Raw genomic sequence first — 16562 nt, forward strand, 5'->3', positions numbered from 1 at the left:
AAAATATCTGAGTTATCTGTTTGTACTGATGTCAGGTACTCAATATATGAAAAATGTCTGTTTGAGTTTTTTTCTCAATAAACTGCACCATGTTGTCATTTGTGTAGTATGATACTGCAGAAGGAAATCTGTGTTTCTTCTCTGCTCTTGAAAAAACCCAACCCAGTAAACTCTACTTCTTTTGCCCTATTTTGTTTTCACCTTGCATGCAGCTCGTGAACAAGTACTCTCTTTTTTCATTAATGAAGTTTCATCTCAGTCCTTTTTTCATCTCACACTCACACTGATGATAATTTTTGCTCCCCTGTCAGGGCTGCACAGGAATCACAGGTACGGCTGCTGAGTTGGGGTTCATTGAAGCACAACGAGCTCCACACTGACATCAAACCTTGTGAATCAACAGCACAGGATCAAGATGTTATCATCTTGGGATACCAGAATTCAGGGAAGTCTGGTCACTGTCTTTAAGCAGACTAGGATGGTAAGCGAAGGGCACTTCTTACCATTATAGCAATGCAATTTGACTGCCTCGGTTACCTTTTCTGATTTCTGTCATGGATTGCAGACTGTCAGTACTACATTCCCATTTCCCTTCCTGTCACTGATGCAAGTTTTTGGGCCACTGCCTAGAAGAGATCTCTATAACAGAGGTCCCTTCTGTCCTTTTTTCCCCTGACAGAATGAATATTCTCTAGTTCCATACACATCTGTTTTCAAAGGAGAATGAAGAGTCTTTTCATAACCTTGAACTGAGGCATCTTCAACTTGGGGAGAGAATTTACTCAAACCCTCCATTTTTGTATTATTTCCAGTAGGAATTGATGCCACACTTCTTCCTTTAGGACAAAAAGGGCAGAAGTGGGCTCCCTTCCTTATTCAGTGCCTTCCTTATCCTCACAGAAGGGACACAGTGCTCAGTAGTGAGGAGTAAACACAGAGTCACAGAATGGTTGATATTGGAAGGAACTTCTGGACATCACCTAGTCCAAATCACCTGCTCAAGCAGGGCTGCCCACAGCAAGGATTGTCTTCAGATGAATACTTTCATGGATGGAAACTCCCCAACCTTCTGGGGCAACCTGTGATAGGGCTTAGTCATTCTCACACTAAAAATTGTTTCTTGGTGTTCAAAAAAACCTCTGCTGTATTTCAATTTGTGCCAAATCACCATTGGTCTTGTTATTGGGCCCCACCAAAAAGAGCCTGCCTCTACCCTCTTTGCATCTTCCCTTCGGCTATTTGTACAAATCTGTGAGATCCCATTGAGCCTGCTCTTCTCAAAGCTGAACAGTCCCAGCTCTCTCAGCCTTTCCTCATAGGAGAGATGGTCCAGCACCTTAACCATGGTCATGACCATTTGGTGGACTCTCTCCAGTATTTTCATGTCTGTCTGTACTGGAGCAGCACAGATCTGAACCCAGCACCCCAGGTGTGCCCTCACCAGGGCCGAGCAGAGGGACAGGATCACCTCCCTCGACTTGCTGGAATCGCTTTGTCTCATGCAGCTCAAGGTATTGTTCGCCTTCTTTGCGGCAAGGGCACACTGCTGGCTCATGTATGACCTGATGCCCACCAGGACCAGTCCACCCAATGCCAAAGTGCATTCCAGCCGGGTAGTCCCCCACCTGTCCCGGCGCCCGAATTGTTCCTCCCCCGTGGCCGAGTTTTGCCCTTCGCCTTGTTGAAGTTCTCTCCCTGGGTGTCCCCGGGTGCACAAAACTCCTGTGCCCAGCCGGAGGGGCAGCGGGAGCTGTGGAGATACCCACCCACCCGGGCTAGGGAAGCAGCCTGCGGAGGACGGCGAGGAAGGCGCAGGGAGGATTAGGGCAGCGGCGTCCCGCCGGGCACGCCCGCTGGCACCTCGCCTCTCGCCGCCGGGACCGCGACCGGCTCCCGGTGCTGCCCGGGGGCCACCCCCGGCCCTGCCCCTGCCCCGGCGCCCGCCGCCAGCCGCGGGCGGGGGCGGAGGGCGGGGGGAGGTCCGGGCGCGGAGCCGAGCGCCGCCAGCCCGCCTCGCCCCGCACACGCTCGCACTCCGCACCCCCCGCCCGGCCGCTCCCGGGCCGCCCGCCCATGGCTGACAGGAGCCTGATCGAGGGCGCCGAGCCCCCGCCGCGCCGGGAGGAGGCTCCGGAGTGGGGCTACGAGGAAGGTGAGGAGCGGGCGGCGGGGAGAAACTTTGTCCGCGGCCGGGGGAGGAGGAGGCGGTGTGGGAATTTCAGTGGCCGGGTTCGCTCCGCTGCCGTCCCGAGGCGCCGGGAGCCGCGGGGGCTGCAGGTCCATCCCCGCCGGCGGGAGGGCAGCGCGGGGCGGCGGCCGCGGAGCCCCCGGGTCCAGCCGAGCAGCCCCTTCCCTGGCCGGGGGCAGCGTCTGTGTGTCGCGGGGTGCCGGGTGTCCCCGTAACCGCTTCTCCCTTGTGCCTCAGGAGTGGAGTGGGGGCTGATTTTCCCCGATGCTAACGGGGAGTACCAGTCGCCCATTAACTTGAACTCCAGAGAAGCTAAATATGACCCCTCGCTCCTGGAAGTGCGTTTGTCACCGAACTACGTGGTGTGTCGTGACTGTGAAGTGATCAACGACGGGCATTCGATTCAGATTGCCCTGAAGTCAAAATCAGGTATGCTGAAACGTGGCCTTGATTTTCCCGGGTAAAGCTTGTGTTGCTTGAAGGCTCCCTGTGCTTATGTCCCGGAGTGTAGGAAAAGCAGCCTGTCCCAGCAGCGAGCAGTTGTGCCCATTCTGCATGGACTATGCCCGGTGAGAGTGTTGCTGTTGATTTTGGTAGGAAGAGGAGCAAGTTTTGCAATGGGACTTGCAGATTTCGATGCCAGACTAGATGGTCAATGAGATTGCTTCAAAGTGCATCCAGAATTTCCTCTTGTGTGGTGGTATCCAGTTCATTTGCATTAACAGCTGCCCAGACTCAGAAGCAGTACAAGAGGTATTGCTAAGACAGTGTAGTGCCAAACTGTTCTGTACAGCTGGCAAGATTTGTTCATGGTTCAAAGACCATGTAAGTTAAAAGTGCTTTTTCCCATTAATTTGAGTGGGTTCTGAGTACTAAGTACAGAATTGGACAGCTTGATATAGATGCACCAGCTATACATGCTCACAGTATTGATGAGGACGAAGTAGAAGGCAGTCCTCATTCCTTAAAGGATGACATTTTTAGTATCACTCATCAAATATGTAGGAAATAATAAAATAAACAATTCCAGCTTAAGTGAAGTTGCAATATCTGATTCAGACCTTTCATCTGGGTAAACTATTCTGTATGAAGGAGGCAAGAAAGTAGGGAGGAAAAAAGTCCATTTTGCTTTCCAGCACTGCAGTAGTTCTTACCATGTGTTTGGAAGAGCCTCCATGTTATTCCAACCAGTCTTAGCTAGTAACAGCCTTTTGGGGGCATTTAAACAGCTGAACATTGTCAAATCATGAGACATTCCAACTTTTATTTCCTTCTGAGAACTCAGTAGTACTGAGAACTCAGTAGTACTGGGAATTACAGCTGTGCTAAGTGAGGGAGTCAGTTCAGATTTATACAGCTTTTTAAAAAGGGTTTATTATTTTAATAATGATGCTTTCCTTTATAACTTCCTTTCTATGATAATTTCCACGTATTTTTGCAACACAGAACATTTCTTTCCATGGAATTTTGCAGATTTGTAATAAAAGAGAAATGTTGTACTTCCAGTAAGTTTTACTGCCTTGACCAGAAGCAGAGTTCTTTTCCCAAGGGATAAGGTTCTCCCTGCAGGATCAGGAATTCTTAAAATCTCCTGTGGAGTAAGTGACAGTGACCACAAGTGACCTCATCATTTGCATGCCAAAATGCAGTTCCTTCCATCCTACCTGTCCCAAGGGCAGTTTGTAACATAGTAGTGATGGTTAGTAGGATGGGGCCAACACACCTAAATGCCTTTGCAAAACCATTAAGAGAATTAGAAAAAAGGAAAGACTTTTATACTTGAACGCAATGTGATGCCAGATGAGTCTTGAAACACATTAAAAGAAAATGTGAAAATAAAAATGTGAAGTAGAGAAGAAGTTTAGGACTGAAGTATGGAGTTATGATTTAGGAAATCTTGGTTTAGTTTCAACTTTTCCTTAGATTTAATATTATGTAATTTCCCATTTTCTATTTGTAAACTGGGAATAATTTGGGGGGGAGAAGACAACATTTATTAAACCTACCAAGAGGATAAAAGAGTTAATAAGCTGTGTTTGAACCTGGCCTAGTATTCTAGCCATTTTTCAGAGATTGCAGAAACTCCTGCAGTTTCTTTTCCTCACAGGAGATCTCTGATGACAAATCCGTTCAGCCAGATTATTTTGTTGGGAATTTTTGAGCACTGAATGCTTTTGAAACTGTGTCCAATTAATTTGCAAGAGATCCTCATCTACTGTAATGTTAACAGTCGAAGAAAAAGTTCTTTATGGAAAAAAGTAAACTGATTAAGATACATATTAAAAATAAATTTTTCATTACTGGTGAATGTTTTTATCCTTAAATTCAAGACACACAGTCCATATGGAATTCCCAAATCCTTCTCATTATTTAATTGCAAACATTTTCACAGCTGCTTTCATTTTGATGGTGGAATATATGTTGTGCATTAGGTGGAAGAACCATGACCAAGTATGAAATAGTTTTATCATGGGATCAGTGTCCTGAGGCCTTGAAAATAAACTCTGAAGCTCCTGGAGATCCAGAATTACATCATATAGAGAACATTTGTTCTTGTTACAGTTTTTCTCAGAGCAATGTTTTAAAACAGAGAAAATGCTCAGTTTTCCTAATTGAGATTATTATTATATTATTGCCCTAATTGAGCACTAATTGAGTATCATGATTCCTATTATTTGGCCAGATTTCTTAAATACTTCAATTGGTTGTTTCCCCAAGTGTTCACTAGATTTGTAGATTTTCCCTCTAGGGGATATAGGTATAGACAGAATACAGATAAAACAAGGTTAAGAAGCAAAACTGAATATATAACTACATTTAGGACATTTCATTTTAGAAACTCTAATGGCTGTTATATTAGTTGTGAAGAATTATTAAAGGAGGAGTGATTGGAATATTTGACTTTTTTTTCCCCCTCCAGTATAATTGCTTATGAAAACCATAATTGATCTGTTTTTTCTCAATTTATTTACAGTTCCATACCTTTGGTTTTGTGTTTGTACAGTTGTAATATGATTCAATTGCTAACTTATGTTTTAGTATTACACTACCTCTTGTGCTCCAAGCTCAGGTGGTATAGTTTGTGTGTCAAAATAGCTATATATTATGGAACTAATTCCCTAAGGCTATATTTCATGCAGTTAAATAATCCTTATCAATTATCAGAGATTGTAAACAATTAATTCCAAGTCTATGAAATGTAAACCAGAATTTAATGGATTCTGGGGAAGACTGTGAATGCCCTTAAATAAAACTCAGCCCTGCCTAGAAGCCAATATTCAATGATTTTAGTGGGAACTTACCTCCAGCTTGTGGTGTAATATTTGATCTAAAGCGGGTTCAGAAATCCCTGGGTGAAATGTTTGTGTTGATTAATTCCATAGCAGATTGGGCCTCACAGTTGCTTGCTTTTACTACTGGTGGAAGTCTCAGTGCAGAAGTACTGAGCAACTATACACGTTTTTTGTGTGTGTGTGTGTTGTGATTGTGGACAGATGCTTTTAAGAAGTTCCAGATGTTTAAAAAACTGAAGTAAGGAAAACCCATGTCTGCCTAGAAGCTGTTTTTAAGTAAATGAGGTATGCTGTTTTTGCTCCAGTGTGTGGGTTTGATTATATTTCAGTATGGAGGCGTTCAGTGTCTCAGAAGCCTGACAGGTGGTATATGACTGAACACCTTTACCTAGCAAAGTATTTGCAATCAAAAGTTTTCTATCTATTTCTGTGACCCACAGTAAATATAGGTGATGGAGATTAAACACTTGGACAACTTGGAGGTAACTTCCCAGTTTCATTCAGAACCCTTGCCATCTGTTTAGAGCACACAGTTAATGTCTTGATAAGACCAATAAACATGCCCTCTTCTGACTGGTAAAAGTACAATGCTTTTATTTGGTGTTCTGCATCATAAAGAGTTTAGTATGATAGCAGTTTTACTGTTTTTCATAACTGCCTCAATTCGTGTTCTGTACCTGAGAGATGCTTCAGAAGATAAGGTGACGAGTCTGTCAACTTAACTTTTCTCTCTCTGGTACCACTAATAACATAGAAAATTGCCACAAACTCCTTATTGTATTTGGAGAATATATTCAGCGCCTCGTCTGCTTTGAAAGGCAAGTTCTTTACCACTTATCTTCTTTTCCAGTGTTAATAGGGGGGCCATTACCTCGGGGACATGAGTTTGAACTACATGATGTTCGATTTCACTGGGGGAGAGAAAATCAGCGTGGTTCTGAGCACACGGTTAACTTTAAGGCCTTTCCCATGGAGGTAAGAGTGCACCACATTGTATAACACCCATGAAATGCAAAAGATCTTATTTCATAGCCTGAACTATTGGCAGCCCAAAAACTACTTCCTTTTACCTCTGCATGCTTTATATTTCAACCACAAAGCTATCTTCCTGAGGTGTGCTTTAGTGCAGGTAAATTAGGATGTGCATCTGGAATAGAATGCCTCCAGCACTCATCACACTATGATTAATTGGTCGTAAAGTTAGCTTGCAGAATTATTAACTTCTTTCTTATTAGTGTTCTAACAAGATCTGCCATTTCAACACTTCCTATGTCACCTTGACTAATAGCTATAGATGGGGAGAACTAGCCACTGGAAATATTTCCATGGTGAGTAATAACAGTTTAGGTCAATTTGGAGTAAGTGTAGAGCAATTTGTTCATGAAACAGCTTTACATACTTGAAAATTGAAGATTATGTGATAGTCCTCTGTATGTTCAGCAAGATCTGGAAGAAGTATACAATATCGAAATAAAAGCAAAGTGATAATGCAGTCTTAAAAAAATCAGCTCCTCCTAGGGTTCATGTCATAGGCAGCACAAAATGCCTTTTTCTCTGGCCCTCCAGCAGTGGTTTGTCATACTACTTCACTTCCCACTGTCCCATTGCTTACAGCTGTCAAGGAATGGCTTGGAGTATTCCTTAACCCCTGGGCAGCAAGACTACTTTTAACAGATACCAACCCTGATATTTGGTGACTTCAGCTTTGCATCTTTCATTTCATTTGTTGTGCACTATTTGTTTTAAAGAAACGCAAGATTTTTCAGAGTTCTTTAAGTCAGTTTTGCCTTTTTTATCTATCATAATCCCTCATGAGGCTGAAACTTTATTTTTTTCACTGTGCTCAGTGCTGGGAAATTTATTATTGTAGTGTTGTTGAGTGCCTGACTACTGGAAAAGAAGTGTCTTATGGAAAAGAGTATAAAGACATTGAAGAATATAAAGCAACTACTGCAGAAATAAGTGTAAAAATCTTGTGGACTTAGATCATCCATCTAATTCTTAGGGTTGTTCAAATACATTTTTTTAAGAGTTGTGGGTCAGATTTTGGTCTCTGCCGTTTGCTACTTTGCACTGGTCTATCACAATCTCTCACATATGAACTTACTCATATGGAGTTTTCAGGTTGAAAGGAGTAAGATCATAGAATAATTTAGGTTGGAGAGGACCTTTATGATCAACAAGTCCAATCATAAACCTAATACTGCCAAAGTCCTCCCCTGAACCATGTCCTTAAGTGCCACATCTATAGGTAGATCCCCTCTGCAGGCTGATTCCAGGTAGGTCTTGGAAATGCAGAATTAATTGAATGAATAAGTCTCATCAACCAAAGGGAAAACAAGGGAATGACTTCTGCATCCTGGTTGGCATAATATATACAATATGATTTATATGGGCAGTAAGACCTTCAGAATACTGCAATGCTCCCCTGAGGTAGGAAGTAGCAAATTCATTATAAAATACCTCTGCTTAGTGCTTTTCTTCAAGACTGATCCAGTATGCGGTGATGCAGAGAAATATTCACATGAACTATGCTGAGAACTGTACTTGGGAATCTATCTGGGTTTCCTGTCTCTTTGTTTATTAGAGATCACTTGCAAAAAGCCTTGGTGGTATGTGGGAACAGTCTATTGATAATCTGCCGATAATATAGAATTATCTACTTCAGATCGGCCCGGAATAAAATATGCTTGACCCAGAGATACAAAACAACAAACTCAGTAAGTCATGAAGGGATTTCATTCTTCACTTACCTTGAAAGCAGTACAGCAGCTGCACAAACAGGATTCTGGCACAGTTGAAAAACATCACCTGGAAGTGAGCAAGCCAGTGTTTTTCTGTTTCCTGCATCTAAGCAGCTTTCAACTAAACTCTAACTTCCAAGAAATAATTACGGGTGCAAAAATGCTCTAGCAGAAAAACCTGGCCCGTAATACACTTTAAGTACAGTTTGAATGTTTCATTTTGTAAACAGATAAATTCATATGGCGGAAAATGGCCAGTTTGTCATCTTCTGCCTCAAGCTGTAAGAAAGTGCAGAGCAATTTTTTTGACAGATGAACTGCATTTCCTTCTGCTATATGCACAAAGAGCTGTTATATTAATTCCCTCTCAAATTGTCCAAATCAAATATTAGACTTGAGCAATAATAAAACAGGTGTTTGTGGCCACTGTAAATGTTTATGTAGCACACCTGAGACTCCAGAATGGAAGACTTGCTGTTTCCATTCAAGGCATAGCCTTATCTGTTTTATTATTATTATTATTTTTTAAACAATAGCTTTTATCAGTGGACCTGGAAATCTTATTTTCATAGCTTTTTACATTGGCATTGGTTTGTACAGTTGTTGGAAATCATCATATTCTGAATGTATATTTGCCTTGATTTCTATGGGGTTTCACAGATTGGCAGAATGTCCTAACTTGGAAGGGGCCCACATGGATCATCCAGCTCTTAAGTAAATGGCTCATATGGGGATTGGTTCCACAATCTTGGTGTTAAAAGTACCATGCTCTAATCATCTGAACTAAGTTTATTGGTTACTGAACACAAACAGCAATTGATGCCTATTTTGGCTACATGCAAGCAATCTGGTATAGTTTATGCTTTCATACAAAATAAGCTGGCATTTGTTTGTACATCAGTGCATGCCTAGAAATATGTTGAGCACCAAATGCGTAAGTTTGGGTCTTTATGAAGTGTAACAAATCTAGTAGGTCATCTTCCTAAGGAGCTAGAAATTATTTCCATGGCAAATGATAGGGATTCTCTTCTCTTTGTGAGAGGAGATAAGGAGTAATATGAAAATGGAAGTGCTTGGTTAAATGGGTACATTAACAACCCAACAGGTTGGCCTAGGTGACACACTCTGCTCATTTTAAAACCTGAGCAGTTCTACAAAAAACAGCTTTTAGTTTGATGCGATCTGAGATGACTATCTGAGACTAATTATTGACTGGAGCACCGGTCTGATTTTTTTAGGGCTGAAGACTATACAGCTTTATTTTATTACACTGGACAAAATAGTTGTGAAAGAGCTTCAGATTGTCGTGTAATGACCTTTGTAAAAGACTGAAAAAGAGTGTAATTTTTCAAAGTTTGTAAGAATAGTCTTCAGTTACTTCCTTAGTCTCTTCATCTTTGGTTCTATAATTTCTAGAAAAAAGTTAGGCAATATACTGTATTAGTTGAATAATATCCTACATTTCTTAGTGCAAAAATCCATTACTTCTTACTACACAGCCGGGGCCTTTGTGTGTGGTTAGAATATGTAGGTTCATGGTGAAGTTGGTTAGATTACAAAACTTGTGTAACCTCTGGAACAGCTTCTTGAGCTAATACATATTATCCGAAAATGTTGTTCACGTGGCTTGGAGGCTGAGTTCCTTGGTTTTTTATTCTTACATGAGGTCCAGCAAAGCTGTGTTTTCCACCTTCCTTGACTGAAGAAACCAGAATGTAGACAGTGGTATGCCAGTGTTTTCATTTTCACTGAAAAATCTGTGTTTGCAATAGGTCAGGAAAACAGGACAAAACAAAAATATTTGTCAATATTAAATACGGTAACACCTCTTCTTAAGCCATGGAAAGAGCAGAGGGATGTACCTACTAGTACTTCTCTCTTTTTTTTCATGAAAACAAGAGCATGAAGACCATTCTTGCCCTTTGGCCAGGAACTGGAAGGAAATTGTGCAACTTTCTCTAGAAATCCTTCTCACCGTCTACTTCTGCTGCATTCAAACGAGTGCTACTTTGTTTTTTGGCCAAAGATACGTTGGCCATGACATGTGCTAAATGTTTAGTAATGGTCTCAACATTGAGAGACTGTTTCTTGAGAGCAAATGGAACAGGGTACCAAATATCTGTGCCTTACAGTACAAATTTCCACAAAGCAGTGGAATCCACCTTTACACATGTGATTTACCTGAAGCTGATTTAGGTGTAGGAAAGAGAGGAATTATTTGACATCTTTATTCCTCCCCTTGATGCCAAGCATATGGGTTGGAGAAGGAGGGAAAACAAATGAAGAACTAATGAAACTGACTCTTTCCCATACCTCTGATGTATATAACAGGTAGATAGAAGAGGACAGGAATTGCAAATTGCTATTACTTATTTTTATTAAGAAAGTGAAATGGGAGCAGCTAAAAATGAATTCCCATTGTATCTGATCTCTGTATAAACATGGCATATTATAGTGCCAGGCTGAATGAACTTACAGTCAAAAAAGAAATGAAATCCAGCAGGAGAAAGTAAATCACATGATAATATCAGTACAGGTTTGTGGGGAGAAAAATAAATTTCTCTGCTTCTGAAATGAAGGGAAACGGAAAAATATAAGGCAGCCTTAAAGTTGTCTCTTCCTCTTAGTTAGTTTGACTTAGTTAGTCAAATAGTGGTGTGACCAAAGGCACAGACTGACTATAAAGGCACAGTTGTTTCTGGGCTACTGCTCTAAAATAAAACTGTATCAGGGAAAACAAAAATGTTCCTTTCACCACTTGCAACATATCTGGGAGGATAATTCTCTGTAATCCATCCTCTTTAAAATGTAGGATTACATTAGCTGAGAACCATGTGAAAGCTCTCAGTAGAAGGGGGTTGGCAGAAAATAATTTAAGAAATGTTTTCAAGATGTGCAGGAAGATTAAGAACTATTAGTGTCCGTCCTACTTTTTTTTTTTTTTTTTTTTTTTTTTTTTTTTTTTTTTTTTTTTGAGTAGAACAGAAGGAAATACAGTTGCTGGAAGGACAAAAATCAATTCTGGACAGGAATAAAAATTGTTCCTTTCTGCTGCATGACAAAGAGGAGACTAATTAATTCTGTAGACTTTCAGAGTAACAGAAATCCTGCTGCAATGAAGGTAACATAGTGCAAAACACATATCCTACCCTGACTTTTTCCTTTGTTAAGAAGAAATGGTGCCTAAAGTACTCACCTAACAGAGTTTTAGGGCTTCAGGTTAGGCTGTTAACATTACACTTACCTACTAAAGCCTTTACAGTCTTCAGCATGGGGTTTTCTCTGTGCCTGGCCCTGAAATCAGATATCTATATACAGTGCAGTGCCCTTTCTGGCATTTCTGGGGTGAAGATATCAGGTTTTCAACAAAAAAATTTATTTTTGCCACCTTTTAATATTATTTGCCAAAGCTTTACCTTTTAATCGTTTTCCTATTACCTTATCTGGACTCAAAAATAAACCAGAGTATTTGTAATTGTAATAGAAGGCCTGGGAAACAGTATTCTTGCCAGCCTGTCTCTCTCTCTGTGTTCAGAGATCTACAAGCTGCAGAAGGACTGGGTAGGTGTGAATGGCAAGCAGAATTCAAACCACAATGACAGTAATTTCTTTATTAGGACTATGATCCAAGTAATGAACTCTAAAAGATAATTCAAAGAGCAAAACCTGTTGCCTTAGTTGGTTGCATAGATTGCCTGCTTGTGAAAAAAATAATTAATTCAAATCATATTGGCAGCACAAGACCTTTGAATGAAGGGTATCTATGAATTCAACAGGGGGCAAAAAGAACAGATTCCAGAAGAGTTTATGTAGCATCATGCTGAGGTCTGGAACTCGGCTCAGACACTGTCCAAGTTTTCTGATGGAATATGAAGTTGTTACTAACACTTTTGGGCAGTCTTCTAAATTTTGAAATCATTGCAGGTGAACAATCTTAGCTGTAATTAAACACAGTATACCTTATAAGGAAATTATGACATTTGTGTAATAGCTATATCCTTGGCAGGTTATGAATAAGACTAGTAATTGTTTAAAGTAGATATTTTCATTGGACAATATCTAATTTTTGAGGAAAGAATTGTGGAAGAATACAGGAAAGTTGTGCCAATATTTAAACAGATGTTTTCAGATTTGTTTTCTAAATCTCAGTGATTTCTACAAAAGCAATTTTTTACATGTTGTGTAGATTTACACAGCACTCCATGGGAAAAATTGGTCTAAGCACCAATTCCAGGACTGGCAGTGAATTGTGTTATGTAGGATCCTAGTCCCAAATGTGCCAGTGCTTAAGTATTTTTTTTCATTTTTCTATGTGTCATACACTTGCAATCCCCTAATTGATGTGACTTCTGTTTGGATTTTTTGTGGTGGGACAAAGCTGTGAGGTCTTTGTCTCCTCCCAATGTACAGGGAAACATGAAACCAGCAACAAGATAAAGAAAAAATTGCCATAATTGTAAAAGCACACATGATCAGCTTATGACTCCTGAGATTGCTAGTGCTTTAAGTTCTTACAGCGTTATGTTTTTATTGTTGTTGAGGGTTGATTTGACCTAAGTAGGCACATGCAGTCTCTGGAGTATACTTTCTTTTTTGGGTAATTTGCCAACATGAGCTTTTATTGGCCCTTGTTTTGCTCACTCACATGTAGTTTTTTCAGGAAGGCACGTATGTGCTTTCTATTGTGAATTCCTGAAAACAGGTGCAAAAATGGGCTGATATACTTGCACAAACATGTTTCTGTCTTGTCTGACACCTGAAAAAAATAAGTTAAGCCCTGTGGAAAAAGGTACACTCTTTAGAGGTAGCCAATGTGATTTCCCTTCTGTGCAAAATCTACAATATATTTAATGGATTGTGGAAGATGTATGAGTTGCCAGACACCAGGTGAAAGAGGAGTGGTGCTAATAGTGTGTACTGAAGACTCTTTATCTTTTTGTCTGTTTTTTAAGAGTAATTTGAGTTTTGTGTAGAGAACCTTTGTGGCCCATATTCACCTAAACCACTTATGAGGTGGTGGTTGCAATCTACCAGGATGGAGAATTTCAGTATTCATTGAAGTAATAAATAGTTCAAACTAAAAATGACTGAGCATAGGAGAATGGGACAAACTAACAGAAAAAAAATTGCAAGAGGAGAAAAGCTGGGTGAAGGAAAAGGGAATGAGAAGAAAATGAGGAGCAACTGAAGAGAGGAGTTCCTCTCTGGGCTTCCCATTCCACCTAATCTCAGTCTATTGGTGTAGTTCTTCCAGAAGCTGCAGGCACTCTTTGTGAGTGGTTTTGCATCAAATTTTCTTGCAGCCTGGCTGGGCTAAGGTAAGATATTCAGTTGCAGCCTGTTTGGTGGCACTGCATGCTTTGTGGAGGCAGCTGTGTAACCTTGGATAGAGGAGCTCTTAGCATACTCTGTCTGTGGTAGCAACAGCCTCTGACACTTTTTAAAAATATGGGATTCTTTTTCATTCCTTGAGCAGATTTACAGCTTTGCCTTCTTACTCTATTTCTTATGCAATTGTCTTGCTGACAGTGCTTGTATTCATGGATAGAGAGGTTGCTATCAGACAACCCTTATGGAAAACTCTGTTCCCGACTCTAACAGAATGGCTACTTATGTAGGTGCTGTGGGAGAAGACCTTCTGGAGTCTCTTAGCGGATGGGACTTCTGAAGAGGATTTAAACCTAGTTTGGAGCACAACAAGATTGCTGCTCCACTCTGCCATTTTTTTTGGCTGTGTGCCCTTGCTGTGATTTGCTTCAGTTGTACATAATTTTCTAATTTCTGCCGTGATCCTTGCTGGCACTCTGCTCATATTTTGCTTCAGTTTTGTGCTGCCTTGGTTTTCCTATTTGGTTTCCCTTGGCACTTTGCCCTAACCATTAGGTTTAACTGTTTTGCTATATAAAACTTTTCACTTGTTGAAGAAGGGGAAAGGAGATTCCTTATTTTGTTGTTTTCCATGCTGATGCTTGAGTTCCAAGACTGGCCCCAATGCATAAGTAAAATCTCTAAAAACTAGAAGTAATAGCTTTCTGATGCTGCCCCCAAATGTTGTGTTATTTGTGCTAATGGTGCAGTCATAACCCTCAAGAGGCAAAGGATGAAACTTGTAGATCATCTAAGATGTGAAAACCTTGGGAGGCTTCCACAAGTATTTGCTGTTATGCCTGAGTGCATCACAAGCACAAATAATATAATCCTTAAAACATCAGTGCAAGGAAGATGAGTTCTGCTATTGCCAAGGAACTGGTAGAAAACAAGTTCAAAGGGATTAAATTGTTTGGCCATGGTCACACATGATGCCTTTTGTAGAAGCGGGAGAGAACTGACTCATGATTCCTAGATGCTCAAATTCTAGTAAGAGTTTCAGACACTGTAGTGTTGGAATACCTAATTTAGGTTGTAAATCCTGATTCAGTAATTTAACCACGGGGCTATCTGATGTCCATAGGCCACACTGTTGTCAATAAGCTCATTCCTGACTTTTTACTGTCCCAGCATTAAGCCATGTAATGAACTGAACTGGGAAATAGTTGAAGTTTAGCAGAATTTGTCGAGTTCATAGAACTATGGAAGATGAGAAAAGTATAGCACACTATTACGCAATCTGCAAACTTGAAATTCAAGAGAAAACTATTGGAGAAGCATAACAAAATTTATTATTTCAAAGGAAGCTTAGCAAACATTACAGGAAAACAAAAACCTGAGTTTCCTAGAGGACTGTATAATGGAAGAACAACTGCTCACTGGATAACAGTCAAGATTATGACTTAAGAAGATAATATGCAGCTGCAGATTCTCATATCTTAAGACAGACCATTACCTTTGAAACACAGAACTGTGGAATACAAATCAGTTATTAACAAAACTTGGCAAATTAACAGGGAAGGAGTGTTTTCTATTCTGCCTTCATGAGAGAATCTACCACTAAAAATTAAATTGGTGGTTTAAAACCTTCCACATACTAACAGTCTGGTTTTAAATCCCAAGACAACAGATTGCAGGCAACATTTTAGAGCTGGACATGCTTTTATTAAATGCTTTGTCATATAAATAACACTTCCAGAATTAAATGCTTAACCTAGCTCTTTGTGTTTTCTGTCTTCTTGATGATATTGCTAGTCTGTAATATCATCAACTATCCATCAAGGTCCAATCTTTTTTCCAAGCTTCACTTTGTCTAACTGTGGAGCTATAAAAGCACATGCAGACATGTGCTCACCCTCTCAGGCTGGCAAGAACCCAGAGTGAAGGTAGGCTGGAGAATCTTGCAGTAAAAGCCTTGCTTTTTCCTTCTTGGCTTTCGTATTTCAAAGGAAGGAAAAAGAAAGGCTCAAAAGTATATTTGTTTCTGTTAGCATAGCTAAAGGCAGACCCAGGGCACTTCAGCCTACATGTTTGCTGGGGCCAAACATGGTAGGGAACAATAAGCTGCTCTGCAGTGCTCCTTGCTTCGCACACTGAGCAGAAACTTGGCACAGTGAAGAGGCTGACCTATGAATCTGACAGTAATAACTGTGTAGTTGTTTAGTTTCTTACCATTAGGTTGATATTGAAAGTTGGCAGCATAGAAACTGGCACATTTTGTCTTTTTCAGTCCTTTTCTTAGCCTGTATACTTACATTACAGTTAAAAAAATGTTAATTTTGATTAATTCCTGTTTTCTTTTAATCTCTTGTGAGTGCCAGTAGACATAAGCTGTGCTTTTGATTTCAAACATGAAGAATAAATAAATACACACAGATGACAAATTGTGGATCCTCAGTTTCCCCTATACTCTATGATGGTTTTGCTAGTGATTTTCCTAAGAAGCAGGCAAGCTAATTTTATATGTCAGCAGCTTCTGTGGGCAAACAAGGAGATAGGTAAAAACATCTATGTTGCAGTTGCATTAACTGTGAAGATTCTTTTTTGGTTATTTTTATTTTTTTTTACTTTTTTAGACCTTGTGACTTCTTTTCCCAGAATAGAAAGAAGAGTGCTGGTTGGATTTTTATGATTCCCATTACGTTTCTTTTTAGTTTACTGCTTGTAGTGGTCGTGTTTTGAGGTTTTTCCATGTACATCAGTACTTCCTGCTGTTAATTTCGTTTTTTAAATGGACCAATAGTTCTTTGTGTTAAATGAAATAAGGATGCTGCATGTGATTAGACTTTTCAAAGGGAACAAAGATTCCTGTTTAATTATAGATGTTGCAATGTTTTTATTATTGTTTTGTAGATACTTCTTTAGTGAGTTTGCCAAAAGAAACTGCAATAGTGTTTCCTGAGATGCTGCAAATGATTCAATAGTCCCACGATTTGTTACCTTTTGAGTGGCACATCTGAAGGTATGCCA

The 16562-nt window shown here is 40.2% G+C and overlaps 1 protein-coding gene across 3 annotated transcripts in view; it reads left to right on the plus strand.

Moving 5' to 3' along the window:
* Positions 1-2029: 2029 nt before the first annotated feature.
* CA8 (carbonic anhydrase 8 (inactive)) overlaps positions 2030-16562 on the plus strand; it is a 49553-nt gene continuing 35020 nt past the window's right edge. For all 3 annotated transcript variants that reach the window (XM_014258328.2, XM_014258323.2, XM_005517132.3), the window contains exons 1-3: positions 2030-2152; positions 2426-2617; positions 6332-6456. In XM_014258328.2, coding sequence (XP_014113803.1) covers positions 2074-2152; positions 2426-2617; positions 6332-6456 — 396 coding nt within the window. In that variant the 5' untranslated portion in view covers positions 2030-2073. The remainder of the gene's footprint in view (positions 2153-2425; positions 2618-6331; positions 6457-16562) is intronic.

Source organism: Pseudopodoces humilis, chromosome 1 (assembly GCF_049639895.1).
Source record: "Pseudopodoces humilis isolate 2021_Gansu_Grassland_sample_001 chromosome 1, ASM4963989v1, whole genome shotgun sequence".
NCBI classification, from domain to species: domain Eukaryota; kingdom Metazoa; phylum Chordata; class Aves; order Passeriformes; family Paridae; genus Pseudopodoces; species Pseudopodoces humilis.